This window comes from Mycetomoellerius zeteki, unplaced genomic scaffold (assembly GCF_001594055.1).
Source record: "Mycetomoellerius zeteki isolate Tzet28-1 unplaced genomic scaffold, Tzet1.0 scaffold53, whole genome shotgun sequence".
NCBI lineage: Eukaryota > Metazoa > Arthropoda > Insecta > Hymenoptera > Formicidae > Mycetomoellerius > Mycetomoellerius zeteki.
In genome coordinates, this window is record NW_017257534.1 from 107066 (window position 1) to 129838 (window position 22773).

General features: G+C 37.5%; 1 protein-coding gene across 1 annotated transcript; it reads left to right on the top strand.

The window, feature by feature from the left end:
* The first annotated feature begins 1293 nt into the window (after positions 1 to 1293).
* Positions 1294 to 21444, top strand: LOC108727782 (uncharacterized). The gene is made up of 8 exons (XM_018456025.1): positions 1294 to 1546; positions 4948 to 5115; positions 7116 to 7300; positions 8589 to 8827; positions 9185 to 9463; positions 18566 to 18905; positions 20559 to 20847; positions 20951 to 21444. The coding sequence occupies exons 2-8, from the start codon at positions 4954 to 4956 to the stop codon at positions 21170 to 21172; spliced, it is 1716 nt and encodes a 571-aa protein (XP_018311527.1). The 5' UTR covers positions 1294 to 1546; positions 4948 to 4953; the 3' UTR covers positions 21173 to 21444.
* Positions 21445 to 22773: the final 1329 nt, after the last annotated feature.

The window sequence follows — 22773 nt, forward strand, 5'->3', positions numbered from 1 at the left end:
AATCGCTGGATAAACCTTGGACATCGTATGACTCATTGATCGAGTCGATCAAAGTTGCAAATTAAATGATTGTGCAATAGATATCGTTTAAATCCGAGTAAACTGTCCATCAATCTTCTCATTTTTCTCATGATTTCTCTGTATCTGTCACCTTTGATATGAGGTAACTAATCCACTTAAAATCATCGATCACTAATCTTTGTATTCTGAAGTATCTGGCATCTGATGAAGCGAGCCTGTGATGTCTATATACGGATATAAGTGCGGAGGGAGATGCGCTCGCGGAGGCTTTATTCTACCTCTCTCCTCCTTCTCTCTTTTTATTTCTCTGAGCGTATTTTGAGTGGAATTTGGAATTTTTAGTAGTAAAAACAACGCGAGAAGAGAGACCCAAAAGGGACCGATAAAATTTTATATCTGGTAAAAAAGAAAATCATAAAAATGGTTGTCCTTTTTTCCTGTCCCTTCGTTTACTTTGGACTTATATTCCACTACGATCGGTGCAGCAAAGGTCCAAAGAAAGGTAGAATGAAACACGAGCAACATAAAAGGTAGACGCGAACAGGTAGATAACCCGAAAGACAGAGAGAGAGAGAGAGAGAGAGAGAGAGAGAGAGAGAGAGATGTCATTGGAAGAGACAGGAGAAAGAGAGGAAAGAGCAAAGGGGCGAGTGGAGAGAGGAAAAGACCGTTCCTCTCTCTTTCTTCTTCGAAGAACTCAACAGGCGAGAGGGATTCGAGACACGAATTCAGGACGGAATCTGTCCGGCAGCGCCGCACCGGTTAGAAGTCGCTGGCCTCTCTCTTTCTCTTTCCGAGAGCGGAGCGCGTTACCGTCGCGGCCGATCCCAAGTCGATCTTCGCGAAGGTGTGGCGGTCAGATAGAGAGCGGGGGATACAGGAGAAGCGAGAGAAAGGGCAGAGAAGATCGGGAGACGTCAGGGACCTTCGGAACAAGCGTGAGAGGTTGCCATAGGGCCGGGCGCGTAAAGCCCCTGCGGCCAAATCTCTCATCATCGCTCCTTCTCTCCCTCGTTTACTAGTTTCTTTTTTCTTTTTTTTTTCTTCTTTCTCGTTCGAGCATGGTATCCCCCATTATCTCCGCAGAATTCAGCATATCGATATGCCCGAAATGAGTTTCGGTGCGTCCTCGGTGTGCAACAGGTCGACGAGCTGAGCCGAGGGGCCTCGAAGAAGGCCGATTTCGCTTCTTCACGAGTCGCGAGGGGCCCGCTCTCCTCTGGTCCCTCGTTCCGTTTCGTTCCGTTCCCGCCGTTCAGATCGACGAGCGTCACTCGGCAGAACGGAGCGGCCTTACGGCCCCGTGCCCCGTGGAAAAGTGGTTAGGTTCCCGCAGCTGTCAGACGAGGCCGCGAGTTACAGGTGTGCATATCGTGTTCGTGCGCCCACGGTCGTGTGCATGTGACGTGTGACGGGACGCGCGTGTTTCGTTGCGCAGGACCGAGGTATAGACGCACGCGGATTTCGCGGATTTTCCTTTGGATAGCTGCGAAACGCTAAGCGAAGACCTCCGACATATATACAGGTAAGTTGCGACCTACGGTAGTATGTTAGTATAGGATCTCAGTATATAGGTATTTCTCTGCTGCGGGAAGACTAGGGCTCTCGGTAGAGCCACCAGTTACGATCGATTTCGATGAGATAACTTTAAATGTTTTTAAATATCGTCACGATATGTGTTTCAATCGTTTGCCGCTGCTTTTTTTTAAATCGAGATTCTTTTTAAAATTAAAACAACGCCAGCGACTGTTAAAGTGTATTCTTCTTAAATGTAAAAATTGAGTATGCTAACTTTTCGAGAGTGTTTTTTGAGATAATATGACCACTCATGCGATGATACAATCAAGAATTTGAAATTCGGTACGCGCATATATCAAGTGAAAAAGAGACGTGCGAAGCTTACATACTTAAGTTGTGACGATTATTGATGTAAGAATCAAACAGTAGAGAGGCATACTCGTATTCGCACAAATACGAATCCAAAACTATTTCAAACACAGCGTCCGATGTTTATAGTAAATTCTTACATTTAAGATTGTTTTAAGTGCACAGTTTTAAGATGTCATAAGTCGATCAGAACAGTATTAACTATCTTAAGACATTATTTAAGACGATCTCAAAATAAGAACGGACTACGAATACTGTCCAGTGAGTCTCAGTAAGAGGAACTCGCATATTTTCTCACTAATATGAAATGTTTGATGTAAAATCGTAAATCAAATAAATAAGAAAATGCCAAATGAAGTCAAAGATAGATATGCCTAATAATATTTCTATGTAAATTTTTAAATACATCTTTCAGTTATATAAACTTGTTGCCAATTACTGTCGAACTTGCAACGCAATCACAAACTAAAATAATAATCCAACAAATTTTAAATTGATTTGATAACAATGCTATTAGCAATACTAAAGAACTTATTGCGAAAAATTGCGGTTTTATTTAACTTATTATTGTAAAATCATAAAATTCAGTATTTCATCACTTTATGTAGAAATTTAACTAATTGAAATAATAGAGTGAAATATAACAGAATGATCCCACATAACAATACGTTATCAAAACGATTTCTAAAAGATATCTCATTTCTGAATCTGATAACATAGAGAAATTTCTAATAGATCGCACAAAGATATCTGAATGTTATCTAATGCCCCGTTTTTTGAGAACAGAAAGATATCACAAAAATGATATCTAAAAGATTTCTCAAAATGCATGCCTTTATGATATCCAAAGTATGTTAACATATAGAGTTCGTATTTATGATGTATAAAAGAAGTCTGTTATATATCCAAAGAGCACAAAGTCGTCTGAAAGATGACTAAAAGATGACTTCTGTAAACATCTTTTAGTTGTCTTTAAGACTTCTTTTACTTTTGATATTTTGGCACATGTAACATTTAATAACATTAGATATCTGAATTAATTTTTACACAAAACTAAACGAAATTGTATGACTGTCAATATACGTCCCATTATGTCTGCAATGCTTGCCGTGTCCTGCGTGCAAGAGCCATTTATCTTTCATCATAGTCCCCTTTGAGGACTTGCTTTCAAAAAATATTTCATGAGCGTTCATCAGAACATAAGTTATATTTCTCATAATGCTGCGCGCGCACGCACCTTTTATTCTATCCCATATGGTTTTCAAACACGAGAACTCCACCACGTTCGTCTAGTGGCGATCCCGCGTACTGCTCGTGAGTGAATGATGAAAAGTATCAAAATAAAGTTATCTTTATGATATCTTTTGAAATAACAACAAATGGATTTCTCATAAAAGATATCATAATTATGTCTAGTTTCTGAATCAAATAATAGTGGCGCATGCGCGTTTGCATGGCTCACAAACCATACAACATAATGGTATCTTCCGTGAGAGAACAAATTGATATCACACGTTTAGCATGATATCATAAAAATAAAAATTTCAAGAAATCTCTGAAGTGAGATATCTTAAAAAATTCTCCTAGTAGATGCCTCTGATAAATGATTATTATAAGATATCATTTAGACATCATTTTTAAGATAACTAAATGTTCTCCTGAAAAAGTTCTCTTAAAGTTTTCATTCTGACAAGCATGCTGTCTGGGATAGAACATCAAAAATTGATACTCATTGATACATCATGAGGTCGACCATGTTAGAAACGCAAATTTTCTTCATTGATCTTTCTTGTCGATCGTAGTATGTATCAACACATTTTCATCTTACAAAATATTTTCGTTATAAAGCACCGTCGTCGTTAAGGATCAGTGGGAAATGATCCGCCGCGAGATGGATAACGTGGAAACGGGTTTAAGCGTGAAAGTAATTGAGGAAGTGGATGAACCGACAGGCTCGCTCATACTCCTCGAGCAGCGGACTGATAAAAAAAGCCTGACTCGTGGAAAATTGACATTTTTTCATGATTGAGAGGCATAGTGTATAATTAAAGAAAAATTATGCAGGAAATAGTCCGTTTACGTTCCACGCGATAGTAAGATTATCCGCAATTTCCGTACCTCTGACAAACACTTCCGCGCGTGAGCATGCACGAACATTCGCATTATCGCAAAATATATCTTCGTTATCCATCATATAAAAGACTTCGTTTCAGCCCCCACTATTTAACATTACAATACCTCTATCATGATTTTTAAATTTATTCTTGAAATATTTCAAACCGTGATATTAAAAATCTCGGGTGCGTTTAGACTATTCGGTTAGACTATTAGCGCTATTTGTGTCATTCTATCTTTATCGTTCATTAGATGTAAAACAAGAATAAAATGACACGAATAGTATTGACAGCACCTCCTTGAATGCATCCCTCGTCACAGCAATTAAAAACGACGAATTGTCGTAAGATTTAATATTATCTCTTTGTATCGAAAGTTATTCACTAAATTACACTAAAAAATGTACTAAATTTCAATAAATATTTGTTCAAATGATACTAACTGTATATTTACTAAATTTAAACATAACATTTATATATATTTTGTACAAGAATCATTCACACATTTGAACTATCAGTTCGTTATCAAGTAAATATTTATTTAACTGTAAGTATAAATGTTAAAGTAGTATTATTAAAAATATATGTTTAATATTAAGATTGAATAAATTTTTCTCTTACAATTAGTGTATAATTACATATACCTTCATTAAACATTAAATTAGCATTATGCTGTAATTATTTTTCTATAGAGCTAAAATTCATGATCGAAAATAGAAACATTGCAAGAAAATTATTGTTTATAATCTTGAATAAAAAAAAAATGAAATAAATCGACGGCACTCATCCGATGAGTCGATTATGTGTCGAATACGCCCATAATAACGGGCCGTCCACAATTCAACGCATTCACCGTATCAATTCGTTTCCTGGATAACGAGCCGAAGAAGATGAAATGATGAAATCCGTTTGTTTCCGCGAACAGTGAGTGATGGCTCTGCGCCTAAGGGGTAGCAAGGATGTCAAGAAGAGCTTCTATTACGTTTGGTACCTTGGCGCGAGAGAGGCCAAGGGGGTGGACGCGATGCCCGGTGCCATAGCTTACCTGCTGGAGCGGGAACGACTTCAAGAACCTTTCAAGGTCACATTGCAGGTGAGTGGTACCATCCTGAAATCCGGTTTCGGTGGCGCGCACCGAAAATATCACGGAAAACGAATCAGCGATCTGTGCGTTTAACCGACTGGAACTCGCGTTGATTATACTATCGTATTATAATTCCCTTTTTCTTCTTCTTCGTTTTTTTCTTTTTCGTGCATGTCCGCACGTATGACAGTGAAAGCAGTCGCCGGAGAACACAAAAATTGCAAAATTACGACCCGTAGCCACAGGTTTGCTCAACGAGTTTTCTCGTCCAGTCGATTGCAATGAAACGAACAAGTTCTGTCTCAGTTTGACAGCGCTTTTGGTGCATTTTAGGAACGTGGGAAATTTTAATAAACGCGCGACTGAAGAAAGATGCGTTAATCGCGATGGAACGCGCTATGTGTTGCGAAAGAGGAAAGAGTCATCCGTATAGCACATTTTTAATAGTTCCCGTTACAGCATCCCTATAGTCGTCTGTAACTTACTGAGATTGGTGAATGGATGCACGTTCTTTTTAATATATGATATCCTTTCTAACAATTACAACGTGCGTACAATAAAATCGTTTCCGAAGGCAACTTTGATTATGTATTTGTAACGTTACGCATTCGCCGCTCGAGTAAATGTAATAATAAATTCACTGACCCGAATCTTACAGAAACGAGTGCGGTACTAATACGCTACTTTGATGGAGAAAAGAGAAATTAAACACACGATGCCAAAACTGTTTCGCGACCGTTAAACGCGGACACGTGGTATGCGCTTCCCGGCGCATATCAAGTGACGTCTGAAAAAGGATACGCTCGCTCGTTTAGAAATCGCGTTCGCCGCCGGTACGTGATGCAATAAATCTCGCTTCGAGTCGCGGTTTTCGAATCCGGACAGCCCGAGGCATGATTTAACGCTCGCATTAACGGTGTCAAATGAAGCAAACGAGTTCTTTGTGATGAATTTTTAGCTAACGTTGTTATAGAGTTCACCAGATGCGCTCATGCTGTTAAAAGGAGATTATTGCACCTGAACTATCTGCGATAGAAACCTGGACAGTTGAGTAACTGATTAGGTTTTATCTCTATAACTGTATTTGCGTTATCGTGAACTTTCGTTAAAGGTTGTTGTTTGCTTTGTATGGCTAAAAAGTAAAACAGATATAATATAAAATAATATAAAAAATATTTAATATATAAATATCTATATTTTATGTTAGATATTCTTTACAGTATATATTTTTGTGATATATTATATATTATATATTTTTTATCTCTTTCTCTTTATTTCTTATTTTTACTGCTGGCTTTTCCCACTTGTCCGATACACTTGCTATGCAATAGAAATTCACAGCAAAGCACGTACTTCGTGTCGAAAAAAGAACGTATTATGAAACAAGATTCATCTAATCGTTGTGTAAGTTTAATTGTCAGCGTAACAACGATGCGCGGGGAAAGTCTATGGAGTGTCCGTGGGTGGCAGATATCCATAACCAGTCTCACAATCGTTTCAGTAATCCGAATCGTCGCAATGATCGACAGCACGGTAATTAAGTGCTTTCGCGAAGTGGAACACATTGTATGAGAAAGAGAATTACGCGGCACACGCCTTCTCGCATATCTGCTCTCACGTGATTCACTTTAAGTACAAGGACGAACGTTTGTGCGGGACGCGAGATGAAGAACAAGGTAATCGCAAGAACGTTAAAATCGTACGATGCGAGGAACTTGGATTATTATGAATTGATTACCAACTAATGCGAGCAATATTATCATCACGTTGAACATTCGAGAAATAAAATCTTATTCCGACATCCATGTATGCTTTTTATCATTAATCTATGTTTATTTTATTAAATATGCATTTAAACGCTACAACCGTAGTGCGGAACGTATCGCGAAGAATCCTCGCGATTCATGAGGTGCAAACAAAGCCGCGGTTTGCGCAAGGAACCTGCGCGCGCGCGCACAATCTTCGCAATCACCGCAGCAATGTGAACGGCGTATATTTATATTTGATAGGTGAGCAACAAAGGTCTGAAAATTATACAAACTGTTCATCCTGGTGGCTCGACGAGATCGGCAGTCAAACACTTGGTACCGGGTCACGCGGTGCTGGCAGCCGTACAGCGGGAGGACATCGTGGCCGCAACTCTGCTCCTGCCGAATCCAGCGACGAACAATCCCGTGCATGTGCACGCATACAGGTTACTATATCAACTTAATATAACATACTAACAAGAATTTAATAAGTGTAATAAGTTAGCTGTATAAATTAAACTAGTTAAGAGAACTAATTTTTAACGCATTGTAATATTGATTAAATATTAAGATTGAATGATAATAAGACAATTTTTTCGAGCTAATTAGCTTTGTTCTCTTTCCGTAGTCGGCCAAACACGCACGTCCGAATCGTTCTTTCATTAATCAGGCAAGAATATAGAACTTTAAGAGCGTATAGAGAGATCTTTATTAAGAATATAAATACCAATATAGGAACCTAAGATGCGACCACACTGTTTATTCATCAAGTCCGTGTCAGGAATTCGCGGTTAAATAGAGACCATTCAGTTCATCGCCTCGATCTCATTACGAGCAACGTTTCATTCTTTAATTAGTTTGACTTTCGTAATTCTAACGGATCGTTAATGATTTTCATAATCCCGCGATGTTCACACGTAGCTCAGCCACGTTATATCGTGGCAAAGCTAGCATGCGAACGGATAAAAATATTCAGAGCAACCTTGCTATTAAATTGCAAATTATCAGGGCTATTAGTTCAACGATACAGCGGCACGATAATTAATTCACGTTAAAAATAATTCGAAGTTCAAAAGTGTCAAATGAATTTTATTTTGTGCACGAGACTGCGAGGATAGAAATAAAGTTATAAAATGTCGTTCCATGAGAATTAACACCGATGGCGATTATAATGACAATCGAAGTTAACCGCGAAGGCGCACGATCTCTTTATCATGTTCCATGAAAGTCCCGTTAAAGAACATTTTGTTACATAGAAGAACTCGAACGAAATATTACTACGTGTATACTCCGCAATAGTGTATTATATACTTCGTACCGACGACCTAAATGACAGCAGCAGCCGATCTTTTTCTTGCTGGAAATGCAGATTATCATAAACTTATATCTGTTTATAATAATATGCGTATTTCCCACGTATTTTTCATAAACAGAGCGATTTAATCCCACACTTCATCGTACGTAGAAGTTTTATACCGTACATTATCTACGCAACATTATCTACGCAACATTATCTACAATCTTATTTTGTCGCCGGTTAATTGTTTTTAGACTTAGTATAGCATATGTGTGTGATATTACATAAAGGAAGACAGATAAATTACAACTCTGGGGTATCGCTATAGAGCCAACAGAATAAGATTACATTTATTCCTTTCTCTCATTTTATTCCTTTGTCATTTTGATAAAGGCAGAACTTCGTTTATCTTTCGCTTTACCTTTGGCCCATTCTAGATGCGATTCGGTCGAGACCGCCGAATTGTTAGGTGGCCAGTTAAAAGCGTTAGCGTCACACACTGACAATTTGGCAAGGGTCACGGCGAGCGAAGGTAGAATCCGCAGCAATCTAGGTAGCGATGGCCGAAGTACTAGAGAATCTGAGTCTTCCGAAGGTAGCGGTGAGATCAGACACGATCCGGTCCAAACCACGACCATCTATGAATCTTTGGCCGCCGAGTTGCGAGCAAAATTAGGTAAATATTATTTTGTAGCATCGTTGCCATGTGTTCATTACACTGATTATACAAGATTTCGTTATACCTATATTAAAAAGCAAATGAAATATTTTGAAGAATACCATGTAAAAGATTAAACAAAAAGACATATTTTACAAATAAATAAAAAAGGAATAGAAATACAATATAAATTATAATATAAGAGCGATTTTTTGGAATGTCTCCGAATTTCGTTCATCTTTCTCATTACCATTCGTATGAAATGCTGCTCTTGTGGCGATATTGGCTGAGCACAAGAAAACGAACGACAAATGTCCGCGAGCGCGTCATACGTGTCAAGGCAACGTGAGTACAAAGCAGATAATCGTGTTTCAGGCAGAGGCAATTCCGGCGACAATGACGTCGGCCCGATATTACTGCCGCCGCGCGATTATGATACTGTACACAGACACCACGGCAACTTAGCCGGCATCGAGTTCAGGCGTTGCCTAAATCAGACCATCGTGGGTGGTAGCACGACCGTTGACAGGGGTGGCACGAGAAGTGCAGCCAGCAGCGGCATAGGATCTGATAGCGCAGCAACGCCACCACCCTATCAAACGCATCATCTTCTCGGCCAGAGACCGTCTAGACCGTCTAGAGATTCCTCTTCCGGTGAGTGCCTTTCATAATAAAAGTTTGGTGCGATGATAAGTTAAATATTATATTATAAATATTATAACAACATAGAATTCTCTTATTGTTAGATTAAACAATTAAATAAATATATAAATAAGGACTCTCAATTTTAAACAATAAAATAGAAATTCAGACAAGGCTAATGAAAGTCTAACGCTATGTAAGAGTGAAGAGTTAGGAGATGCAGATAATACTCAGGTGTTAATAGTTATTTTAATTTATTATGTCGAACGTTTTGGCTCACTTTGGAGTTATCATCAGCGAAAAACAGAAATATCAAAACGTCCATTGAGAGCAAGTCACTTACAGATTGATAGAAATGCAGTAATCAATACGCTACATAAATTTACAATTTTGCTATTACAATACAATAATTATAAAATCCAAATCTCTTAGATTAGTGAAATACTTTTTTTTTAATATTCTTACCTTAAATAATCGATTGTCAAATGTGTTAAGACTCTTTAGATAATTTCTCTTTGACGTTCTTATTAACTTTCTGTTTCATAAATCAATTTGCAATTTTATGTTTACATAAATTCGCGTAAAATTTTTGTATCTTAAATTTCGAAGATCTCCAGTATTTTTTCAATAACACTATTACAATACAATAATTATAAAATCAGTAATAAAATCGTGTGACTCACCTCAATGGAAAACAAAAAACGAAATTCAGAAACATTGTCAGAAACATAATCAACAACACTAGTTTGCAAATTTTTAATACTTTTTGGTGCAAGAAAAGGAAACAACTTTTTCGAACATATTTTGTGGCTCTAAGTTTCAATCTGCCTTTGGAAAAATTTTATTGGTCAAATTTTTAATATAGCATATCAATTTTAAGATGTAGCATGTCTTTTCGAATAATTGGGATGCGACACATGATGTACAAGGCGAATGTTCTACCAGAATTTGATGACAATTGAAAAACGTTAACAAGGGTTATTGGATGAAACGTACATACTACTGAATTTTGATAATTTTAATAATAAATTTAATTTATGACTTTGAGAGAGAGAATATCGTGAAACCGATTCAAAGTCATATAAGAAACAAAAGTTAAACGCTCTACCCTTCTGCTTTATTTTCTAACTTCAATCAAACTTTACCAGATATATATATTGGAAAAATGTTTTCTCTTGTATCTTAAAAACCTGACCTATAATAGAAATGGAATTTTAATCCGGCGTCTAAACAGTCCTTATATGCTCTTGCATAAAACCTTGTAACTAGTGTAATTATTTGATAATTAAAATTTTTGATTAGCGCAATATGTCAGAAGTAAACTTATTTTTGCGACAAACTGGAGCTTGTACTAATATTAAGAAGCATATGTATGAAATTAGGCGTTAGCAAGTAGGTCGTTGCAATATCTGAGAGACATTTTCGCGACTCGGCCGTTGCGTCAAGTTACGATGCAACATCCCATTTGAAGAAAGCCTGCGCCGAGGAGCGTGCGTAAAATTGGCTGCAAGCGTGACAATTGCATCTAGCGAGTGAGAAACTTGCCGTGAATGTTATGCTCGCAGTTCATAGAAATTCCTCATCGTTGGCCAATACCTCTGAGAGTATCGTTGCGTAGGTACGTTACATGGCCGCGAAAATAGGTTTTCAGGACGTAAACACACGGGTTTACTTCGAAGCTGCTATTTCGACGCGATTACCTTCTTATTTGGCATACTTAATGGAAAATTTATACCATGTTGACTCCCGGCAATTAAATTTATTGCAGTCTTATACACGCGCGATAGCTGTAGTATCTCGAAAGTTGTACAACTTGTTCAATTTATGCTCTAAGACTGATCCGTAAATCGCATCGTCAAATATCGAAAGTCGACGATACGGAGAGATCGATTGTGGGAGAAGAAGATTGAAGTTATATAAATGTGCCGTGTACAACACAAGTAGCGCAGAAGAAAAAAAAACAATTGCATCCTTACGTAATTTGCGGCTAATTGCAAAATGGAAAGTTTTTAGAATAATCTCGCGATGCTGTTGACTGGACGCATCATTGCGCCAGTTAAACGTTAACGCAAGCCGATGCTGGGCGCCGTACGAAAGTGAAAGTCCTCGCTTCTTCTTTTCGCGATCCGTCTCAGGAAATGATCGAGCATCCAATAATCATTCTTCTCGAAGCGAGGAGAACTACCGAGATCGAGGAAATCAGCTTTATGTGCAGCAATAAACGTAGAGATGATAAACGTAGCGAAATGATTACTGTTCAACTTATTGCAAATATTGATAAAATAACAGCGTATTTATCGTTGTCAAGAATATCGAGACAAATCAATTGCGATAGAGTTTCTTTATCTTTTTACTGTTATTTTGTCTTGAAGAAACAAAAAACTAAGCGTATCTCTCAGCAACCTATACGTCTCCTGCGCATGAAAGCGGAAATGCTTCCAAAGATTCATACCCGACCGGTGACGACAAAAATTTGGGCGCTTTCTACTCGCGAGATGCCCATGCGTACCAGCTTGAATCTTATCGACTCTCGTAGAAAACTGGGCAGTGGCGATTCGAGCGACCTCGTAACCCAGTTTACTGGTTAGCTACGAAAAATCGTTTCTCGTTGTCGTCTTTGAGCACGTCTACTTTTCCTTCTTTCTTTTCCGGCTGTTCCGCCATCAAGATATCTGTATTGAATACGGAATCGAGTCTGGCCCGGTTTGCCATTGTGCACGCAGTCTTCTTCAATAAAATCATTCACTTTCGCGGTCAAGCTTGAAAACTTTTCATTCGCGGGATACCTGCACGCATCGCGCGACTATAGGTCAGTTCTTTTCACCTGAACTTAACGTAATGAGAAAATGTGGAAAGATGAACCGTGTAAAAAGTTTAAATTAAAAGGACGTCAGGCCTTATGTGAAAAAAGTGCACGAAATCACATCTTCATGTAAAGTAGAGCTACGGACTGTATATTATAATTCGATGAAAGTTCATTACCAAAATGAACATATATATTAAAATTTTTATAATTTTATTTATAATTTAATTTTATAATCGACACGTACCTGATAAATTTGCTCACTTTTGTAATTTTCATCAAGTTGTGTGATACGCAATTAAACCCTTAGACGCAACGAATTTATTTATCGAATTTAAAAAAATTACGTTACGTACCGTAACGTGAAAGAATCATTTTGCAAACTAGCGCTTTATTGTTGATGTTTCTGTCCGTGTGAGAAATCCCATCAGTCGTTTAAGTTTTTCACAACCGAAACTTTTGTGGTTAAAATCTATTAAAGTGAACGGATCGACAGCAGACAACAAACTATAACTATCGTCATTTGATGAAGAAAGAGGCATTTAAAGACTCACGATCCGATTAAGAGAAATTTATTTCATTTGTAATGTACCCTTTGGGATCCAGGGTAAGGGGGAGAGTATCTTGAGAATGGGAACGCAGCGATAGAGAGAAGAGTAACGGTGATGTTTAGTATAAATACTTCTTTATTGGTACTCGAGCCAGAACCGTGCGCACGTACGAATCCATTCTACTTGCTTTATCTTTTGTATAAAACAGCGTGTAGTCTGATATGCAGCGGTGCACATTAAGATGCACGCGATGTGCGTATATCAGAGCTTCGCACTCATCCTCTGGGGCGTGCCTACTTCACGAGAAACGTGTTTTTAACGGACGACTGACCCATATAATGTCGTTGAATAAATTTCGAGATGAGGAGGATGGAGGAAAAAAAAACGACGAATCTGATACCCCCGCCGTACCATGTAGATACCGGTAGATACGCTCGACTCCGGCGTTAAGCTCGTACACCGAGAGAGATTGTATTGAGCACCTGTTACAGTGGAAGGAATACCGTTAGGACGTCGTCGTGTCAGCGGCAGGTACCATGGCACAACGGGCGTACATATCTCGGTTGGCTCCAGGGCTATGTACGGTCACAAAAATCAGCCGATCGCCGATATTGGCAACCAGGCTTTGTACGAAAGCTGGGCCACCGCCGTTTCGATAAACTTGTGTGTGTGTGTGCAGATAAAAAAAATTCAAGTTTCCCACGCAATTACGTATGACTAGCAACATCGATTCCTTCGTTATGAACAGTAATTGGCTAATGATGCCAAAATAATGGCCTGAAATCGTGCCATAGGCACACAATGATTATTCGACTCTTTCAAATTATTAAATGTTGCGTAACTTTTGTACAATTTTTTAGTCTTCGATAATATCTAAATTAAATTAAAAATTGACTCACGAATCCATTTGCGGTTTCACGGTAAACCTTCTTTTTCGAGCGGTCCAGCATGCGTTAAGGCGGGTCGGTCACTGTAACAGCACGAATAGTAAAGTGGAAAGAAAATACTGTTTATGTTATTCGATAAAGCGCACTGCTGAGTCTCTCCAGGGGAGATATCGTTGAGATACGTCCGAACCATGTGTCCAATTTCGAAGCTATCGCATGTGCGCGTTGAAGCTACATATACTGACCGCCTGCCGAAGATTCATTCATCGCTTAATACAAACAAGATCTCCCCACTCTCCAATCCACTATCCTGCTATCAGAACAATAAATCCGCTTTTAACTCGAATTTCAGGAATTTGGCGAATTTTAAACATTCTATTCATGAATGTCAGGACACTAATTCGGTTGAACATTAGTGGAGTGTAAAAATAAAATGCAAATATTTCGAATTATAAAATACATATTTTACCCGATAGCACAATACAGTATTAAAGATTTCGCGGTTTAACCCGTTTTCTACTTTATTAAACATCCTTTTTTTCGATAATCCACGTATGACCGCTTTAATGTGCACCAGTGAGTACTGAGTGGGTCCAATCGAATTCGCTATAATATTCGACTGTAGGCGAGATCGAGTCTCGTTGGCACAGTTTTCACAATTTTGGAATTAGATTTTAAACAATTAACTATTATGATTAAAATACATCAGTGTGATAGAGAGAATCTTTCTCTACATTTTCATACTAATAATAGTTCTATACACTGTACGAGGGCAAATCAATAATAAGTAGCCGTGTTAGTAATGAAGACGCAAGATTTTCACAAAACTTTTTTTTATTTTTCAACGTAATCCCCTTTTAGGAGGATACACTTTTCCCAACGTTTCTGCCATTTTTTTAACCCCTCCGAAAAATACGATTTGTCGAACTCTGCAAAATAGGCCTCTGTTTCGGCAATGACCTTCTCATTCGACGTGAATCTTTTTCCACCGAGTCATTTTTTCAAGTTTAGAAACAAGAAGAAATCGCAGGAGGCCAAATCCGGAGAGTACGGTGGATGCGGCAGCAATTCGTACCGCAATTCGACCAATTTGGCTGTGGCGACTGCGGAGGAGTGAGCCGGTGCATTGTCCTGATGGAACAACACTTTTTTTTCGCCAAATGGGGGCGTTTTTTCTTCAATTCAACATCGAATCGACCCAATAAGTCAGCATAGTACTGCCCTGTGATAGTTTTGCTTTTCCCCATGTAGTCGATGAAGATACGCCTTGCGCATTTTAAAAAACAATGGCCATCACTTTTCCGGCCGATGGAACCGTCTTGGCTTTCTTCGGAGCATGTTCGCCGGGTGAAATCCACTGTTTTGACTGTACCTTGGTCTCCGGTGTGTAGTAATGAATCCATGTTTCATCAACGGTTACTACTCGACGCAAAAACTCCTTCGGATTGCGCTTGAACAGCTCCAAACATTGCTTTGAAATTGATAGCCGGATTCACTTGTTGTCCACCGTGAGCAATCGCGGCACCCATCGGGCCGACAGCTTTTTCATTCCTAAATTATCATGCACAATATTGAATGCCGTTCCATACGACACGCCTATGGCCTCTGCTACTTCATGCACTTTCGTTCGGCGATCAGCGAGAATCATGTCGTGGACTTTTTCAACGATTTCCTCAGTAACCACGTCTGCCGGGCGGCCTGGGCGCTCCTCATCAAAAACAGACGAACGACCACGTTTGAATTCGTTGAACCAATATCTGACGGTTGTCATAGATGGTGAAGGGTTCCCATAGAAGGCATCCAACTTCGTTTTTATTTCTTCGCATGTTTTTCCATCCAAAAATAAAAAGCGAATCACGGATCGATATTGTTCTTTTTCCATTGTATCGGAAAACATCAAACACTCTCACTACGAATTGCTGTCAAATCAAGACTGTTGCATGAATCACTCTGAAATTTTGTATGGCGTCATTTGAAAGATGGTAGTACACGATGGTAATGCCAACTTGCATCACCTGTCTTCGAACACGGGTACTTATTGATTTGCCTTCGTATACTTTCTTTGCAATAAATGAAATACGAATATGCTGCATTGTAGTTAACTTGCCCCTATATGTGGGGTGAATTGGTACATATCACAGCATAAATTACCTTTGTGATAAATTCTATATTAAATTAATAAAAACGTAATAGAAAAGTAATAGAAATAAAAATTAGAGAGTAGATATGTACATCCATTTTGATTCTTTCTCTCTCTTTCTTGTGAAAAGAAAATTTTCACAAACTGAAAAATGACCACCTTTTTACATTAATGCTCATAGTCCGTGCACGATTAACGACACGACTAAACCTTACGTCTGCTTATAACTAAATTTGACGTAAAGACAAAATAATCTGAATTTTTGGAAGTTTCAAAAAAGTAACCGAGGGAAAGAATCAAAATCCTTGGGTGTACCTCTTAGTAAAAATTGTATCTTTCATAGTTATTTTATAATCATCAAACAGCAAAATGTTGTTACAAAAAACAAATATAAATTATTTTAGTTCTACCTTATTTTAATATAGAAATATTAAATATAAAGTGTTTCGTCAGAGTTAAATTGTAAATAAATGTTCACACGTGCGGTACAATAAGTCAACCTAACATTTTCTTGATATGAGCCAAAGTACCCCATCCCTATACACACGTCTGATTTTGACCATTTTATTGTAATAAATTATTATTGTTACTCAAAATAACGTGTTATATACTAACAAACTTTTCTTTTAACTAATAATACATCACTTAGATTTGCTTTCTCAAGCCGAAGGACATTAATATGAAATTATGAAATGATCAAAGATTTATTTGCCTTCTCTTGTATTAGATTTTTTTCTATTTCTATTGTAATACTTGTTTAATTTAAATGAAACTTAGGGAGAAGTACCTATGTTATAAAAGAGATATTTTGCAGCAACTTTTCCATTGTTTCTTTTGCCATAAATACATAAACGAAACGCAATGCCAACTTACCTCTTGTGCTAACGAGACCCGGCCTTCCTTAATCGAAGCTATACACGACTCTACGTAATTTTTGTGAAAAAGGAAAAGATGATTTGCTTATTTAATCTTCAACTACATCTTATAAAAACTAATACTTAAGTTTTAACCTACACTTTGCGTTTTGTTTGAATTACAAAATGCAAGTGAATCTCCGTCTTACAGCGATTAATAGAAGAAGGTTCGAAGGTTTTTACCTACAATGTAGTGGTACCTCGTAGTACCAATCATACAAATTGTACAATTGTCCAAAGGTTAGGTTTTAGAGTCGAAATGACCCGTTGCTGTATTCGAGAATATTGAATAATTCGACGATTATATTTCTAGATCGGATAATCGAGAAGCGCGACACGCAGATACGCATCCTCCTTCCGTCATATTTATGTTTCGCATGATTAGAGAGGACGCGACAGATGCTGGACCGCGATGATCAACACCTGATTTTTTTTTCACTGTCCCACCGTGTGAACGGCGCCTCGTTTGCTCCTACCAGAAATCCTTGCGGTTTAAAACGACGTGACATACTTAACTACCTTCGCATATCTTACAGTCACGATTCGCCTCTGCATCGCCTTGCATGATGTAGCTGCAATTTCGAGCGAAACTATTTTAATGCTGCTTAGATCGCAGTCGGAGATTAGATGTCAGCTTATCGTTTCTCAGCGATGCTAATCAATTACGCTTTCATCGACGTTTTATTGTGTACGAATTTTTAGTATCTTATTATGTACCGTTATATGTCTCTAAGGTCGCCGATATTGTAATAAATAAAAACTGCACCGTTGGTCACAAACGCTTCACAAATTAATCTATTTGCATGGTGATAAATATTATAGTAGATGACTATAAATATAAATTATAATTCTAATTCGTCGACATGGTCGAAAGAGCCAAAAACATTTATAAAATTCTCAGAGAGGACACTCGTGATGGATTTCACCCTGCGATTCTTATCTAATACATTCCGCCTCTGTATTTTACTGCAAATCGTTGCGCAAAGGATTCCTTCTTCGAAGAGGAGAGTTTCCATGCGCAGCCAAGAGAAGGCGGGAGTCGAGAGCGCCGCTCCGTGTCGTCGTTGTTTACGGCAACGGGTAATGACAGTTATGCTTATGATGATAATGATGATGATGATGATGAGACGTTGCCTTGACAACAACGACGACGAGGACGACGACGACGACGGCGACGGCGACGGCGACGACGACGGCGACGACGACGGCGACGACGACGATAACGACGACGACGACCGGCAGCACATAAATTCGTGCGTGAGTCGACCTCGTGGGAGGCCGTTGTACGTACGGAATAAAGTTCCGCATTCTCGGCCCACAGCCCGAGGCATCTCTCAGCCTCTTCGTGTCTTTCTGAGTCTCACATCGGTGTTCTCTTCTCTCCTTCTACGTCCTTTTAGCCCGCTACCACTCTTTAAATCTTTCTTGACCTCACCGAGATGCCAAATTCCGCGAGAATTACCGCCGGCCAAGATTAAGAGAGCCAATCGATGGACACTACTTGATTTTCATCCGTTTATCGTCTTATAGAACAAAAAAAAACAAAAAGCAAAAGGCTTTTTTATATTAAATAAAAGTGTAATGTAATATTTTACTTATTGAGCTTTTTATAAAATATATATAGACAAAGATCAAGTTATTCGTTTTTATGATTAAGCTTCTTATCTTATAAGTACTATAAGAATTGCGATAAGTCAAGAATGAAAAATATTTTCAATGTAAAATATATATAATATAAATGAAGTGAAATTATAAGCAATAACTATAATTATATGTTAATATGTTAACTATAATTATATTATATGTTAATCGTTTGCAGATGACGATTGGGGCGTGCCAAACGAGGACAATGACTATTTACCAGAAGTGGAGACAGCTGCAAGTCTGACATTGCCGCGACTGCCGCGAAGTCCAGAAAGATTATCCAATCAAGCAAACAGGGGAGTTTCGCCAAGCTGCAATAGGAATCGACGAGCGGCGGAATTTAGACAACGATCGCCAAGTCCTCAATATCAGCCTAGAGTCAATCCCGGCGAAGTGACTAGTCCCAGAGAGAGGTTCCAAGATGCTAAGGAAATGTTTAGGGCGATGGAGAGGGAGGCCATTGCCAGGCCTGTTCTCTCCAGGCAGAGAGACATCGAACATCATCCTGTACACAGGTATGCTTTAAGAATGATGTCAAACAAATTAAATAATGAAATTTGCAAATAAAATTAAAATCAGAAAAATTTATCTTCTACTAATAAGAAATATATTTCATGATTCTGTTTGTATTTAAATACAAACGAATACTCTGTAGTTTGCGAAATGTGCGATTCGATCGTAAGTAAAAGTTGGAATGCAGTATCAGCGATGAGATTATCAATCCAGAGAACTCAGTAAACGCGACATCAACCATCATCGCTTTTCGTTTTGCACATATACGGTTCTATCCAACTTTCCACGCTCGAACAGGTTTCAAGTATCAAACATTTTCACCAAACGCGTTCTCACAAGAGAGATTTATAAAGATACAAATCTCGATATGTTCGTAAAAATATTTGTGGAAATTGCAATTAGAGAGAGTAGAGCGTTAGTATCCTGTATGTCCACATTCTTAAATTTTTTTGTAGAAAATGTCTCTTGGACTTGAATGATTTTATAGAAAGAAAAATTTTCCGCGGAATATGTACATAGTTATTAATTGTAATCCAGGAATAATTATCTAGGGTGTTTTATATTCTGGCGGAGAAAAAATATGAATTGTTGTAAAATATTTTTTAACACATTTTGTTGTTTTTTAATAACTATTCGAACTTTTAAATATGCAATTTCATCGAAAACCTGTAAAATATTAATTAAAATATTTATTTTTTTTTTAGAAATACTAAAAAATAATAAACTATTTAACGTGCTTATATATACGAGGGGGGACCCAAAAAAAACGGGAATTTCGTCATAACTTCTTTATTTCTCAATATTTTAACACCAAATTTTGATCACCTTCAAAGTATTCGCCATTGACCACAACGCACTTCTCCAAACGATTCTTCCATTGTTCAAAACAGTTTTTAAATTCACTCATCGGGATGTCCTTTAAGCCTTCCAGCGATTTTTGTTTCACCTCCTCCACAGTGGCAAAACGCTTTCCTTTCATATTCCTTTTGAGTCTGGGGAACAAAAACCTCCAAGTAGAGCTTCTGGTTGGCAGTTTGACCCGGGGGAACGAACTCCGCGTGCACAACACCTCTGCAATCGAATCTGCCACTGTGGAGGAGGTGAAACAAAAATCGCTGGAAGGCTTAAAGGACATCCCGATGAGTGAATTTAAAAACTGTTTTGAACAATGGAAGAATCGTTTGGAGAAGTGCGTTGTGGTCAATGGCGAATACTTTGAAGGTGATCAAAATTTGGTGTTAAAATATTGAGAAATAAAGAAGTTATGACGAAATTCCCGTTTTTTTTGGGTCCCCCCTCGTATATTGTTTAATATTCGTTTAGCTTCAACTTACTTTTTCAGAAAATTGTAATTAAATCTACATCCATAATGTTTTTAAATACTAATAAATCGAAAAGTAATAACATATAACATATAATATATTATTAATAATAGTGATTTTAATTAAAGTAAAAAAATAACTCAGGTAATTGTTTACGTAAAAATAAAATCAGGTGACTACTGCCATAGGTTAATGAACGTATAAATTAATCATATTCTGAACTAGAATCACGTTCGGACTTTTTGTACTAATTAATTTTTCATTATTATTCATTGTTAATTGATTAAAGGATTTGTTGAATGTAAAGATTTATTCAATATTGTTATTTAATAGAGTCCAGTCGGCTAGACAGGTTCACGAGGATCGATCCGGCCGTCAATATCCTGCAAGCTTGAACTCTATGTCCTCGCACGAACATGCAGTCAGACGAAGTCAACCGGACGTGCTTGATCGTGAAAATGTCATGTCTTATAAGGGTAGACCTCGACCCAGGACTCATCATTATGCGATTGAACGTCCACCCGAGCCGGAGATTTCGAGATCGCGACCAAGGAGCTTCTACGAGAATTTATCGATCGGCAGAGATTTTAGAGATCAGAGGACTCTGGTAGATCAGAGAGATGTAAGAGTCGCATTTTAAAATTGCACTAAATCTAATGTAAACACTAAGCATAATAAAATTAAGTTTAAAATTATAACAACTTTTGTATTTTTTTATTAAACAGATGCGAGAATTTCGAGAACGTGCACAGCACCCACGAGAATTACGCGACAAGTTGCGAACGAGAAGCACGACCTATCAGGAGTTGTCAGAGCATGAAAGATATCCTGGACTCGATCGTGAAAGTGCCAGACCGCCGTTGGAAATGATCCCGACATCCGGTAGATATCGTCACAGCTACGCCGAGCCGCCGAGATTGGGCTTGGCTGCGCTTCATCCCTATTGATGCGCTAGCTCATTTTAATTGGTGAATTATTTAATGAATTAACCGACATATCGCGCTATCATTATTTTTGCATTATTATGCACTGCGCCTTGACCGTTCAGTATGTTCATGGTTAATGGCCTTTATCCCGCCTCTGGAATAAAATGAGGAAGGAGAAAGGAGAGAAGACTGCGATATGGATATTTTTATTTTTTTTTTCGACTTTGGAATGTTAACAATGAACAGAGAAAGTTTTTGATTGATATTAATATCATTCTTTACTATCGATTGCATAAAACACTAAATTGTATAATGAATCATTTAACGCAATGTAATTGGCAAAAAAATTGTTTGCAATGATTGTTATTATACAAATAAAAAGTGAAATAATTTGGATTATGTTTCAATCTTTGAACGTCATACACTACAAGACGTCACACATTTGATTTGATATAGCATATCTAATCCAATTCGATTGCTTATAACTTTCCTAAAAATGAGCATATTATAACCGTAAATGTGAGTGACTTGGAACAAGTGCAGGTGACTTGGGACAGCATGTATTTTTGTTAAATTCAGTCATGGAATCCATCCATAAGTCTCTAAAAGAAGTTTAAAACTTAAACTTAACTTAACTTTCTTTAGAGATGGATGGATTCCACGATTGAATTTAACAAAAATACATGCTGTCCCAAATCACCTACACTTGTCTCAAGTCACTTACATTTACGGAAACAATTTTCTTTTCAATCAAAACATCAAACGTTAAGGAAAATAACGGTATAAAGCAAATGTGTATGTATCTTTATTAATAAAAAAGTATAAGCAATAAAAAAAGCATTTGGAAAAAAGATATGCCATTCCGAAAATTAATTGCAGACTGTGACTTTGATGATTTGCTCACGTATCGTACCACTGAACAGTCAATGCCGATTGAAGTTTGTATATGTATGTAACGAGAGTAAAAGAAGCTTGTATATGTATTACATTTTCGATGAATCCAATTCGATGATGTTTCGTATCGTTGTTATCGAGCACGAACGCAGGATTTCATTGATAAGATCGTTCTGATTAAAAGAACGAATTCTAATATGATCCCATGTATTACGTACCATATTGTTATGCCACACTAACGATGTAATAATAATAGTAACAATACAATAATATCGATAATAATTGTAACAACAATCTGTTGTATTATTTATTTCTTCCTTTAATCTACGAAAATCGCCGAACGTACGAGAGAAATTAAAAACTAGTTACATAAATCTAAAAACAAATTTATTTAACGAATACTTATTTTACATTTTTTTATATATTGTTACACAATTTTATTTATATAACTGAAATGTGCAAAATATTTGTCAAAAACTGATTATTACATAAAAATTTCTCTTCTTTACTAATAGAAAGTTAATATTTTTGACATAAAGACATATCTTCTTCTAAGATGTGCATTAATCTTTGAGTAGGTAGGTGGATTTTTGAAATGCAAGTAGGTAGATAGGATGCTGAAATACACCAAAAAGTTTTTATTTTTATAATTATATTTCTTACTAGAATATTATATTTTACATTAAATTTACATTAGTTAGACTTTAATGAGATACCCAAGCATTGGA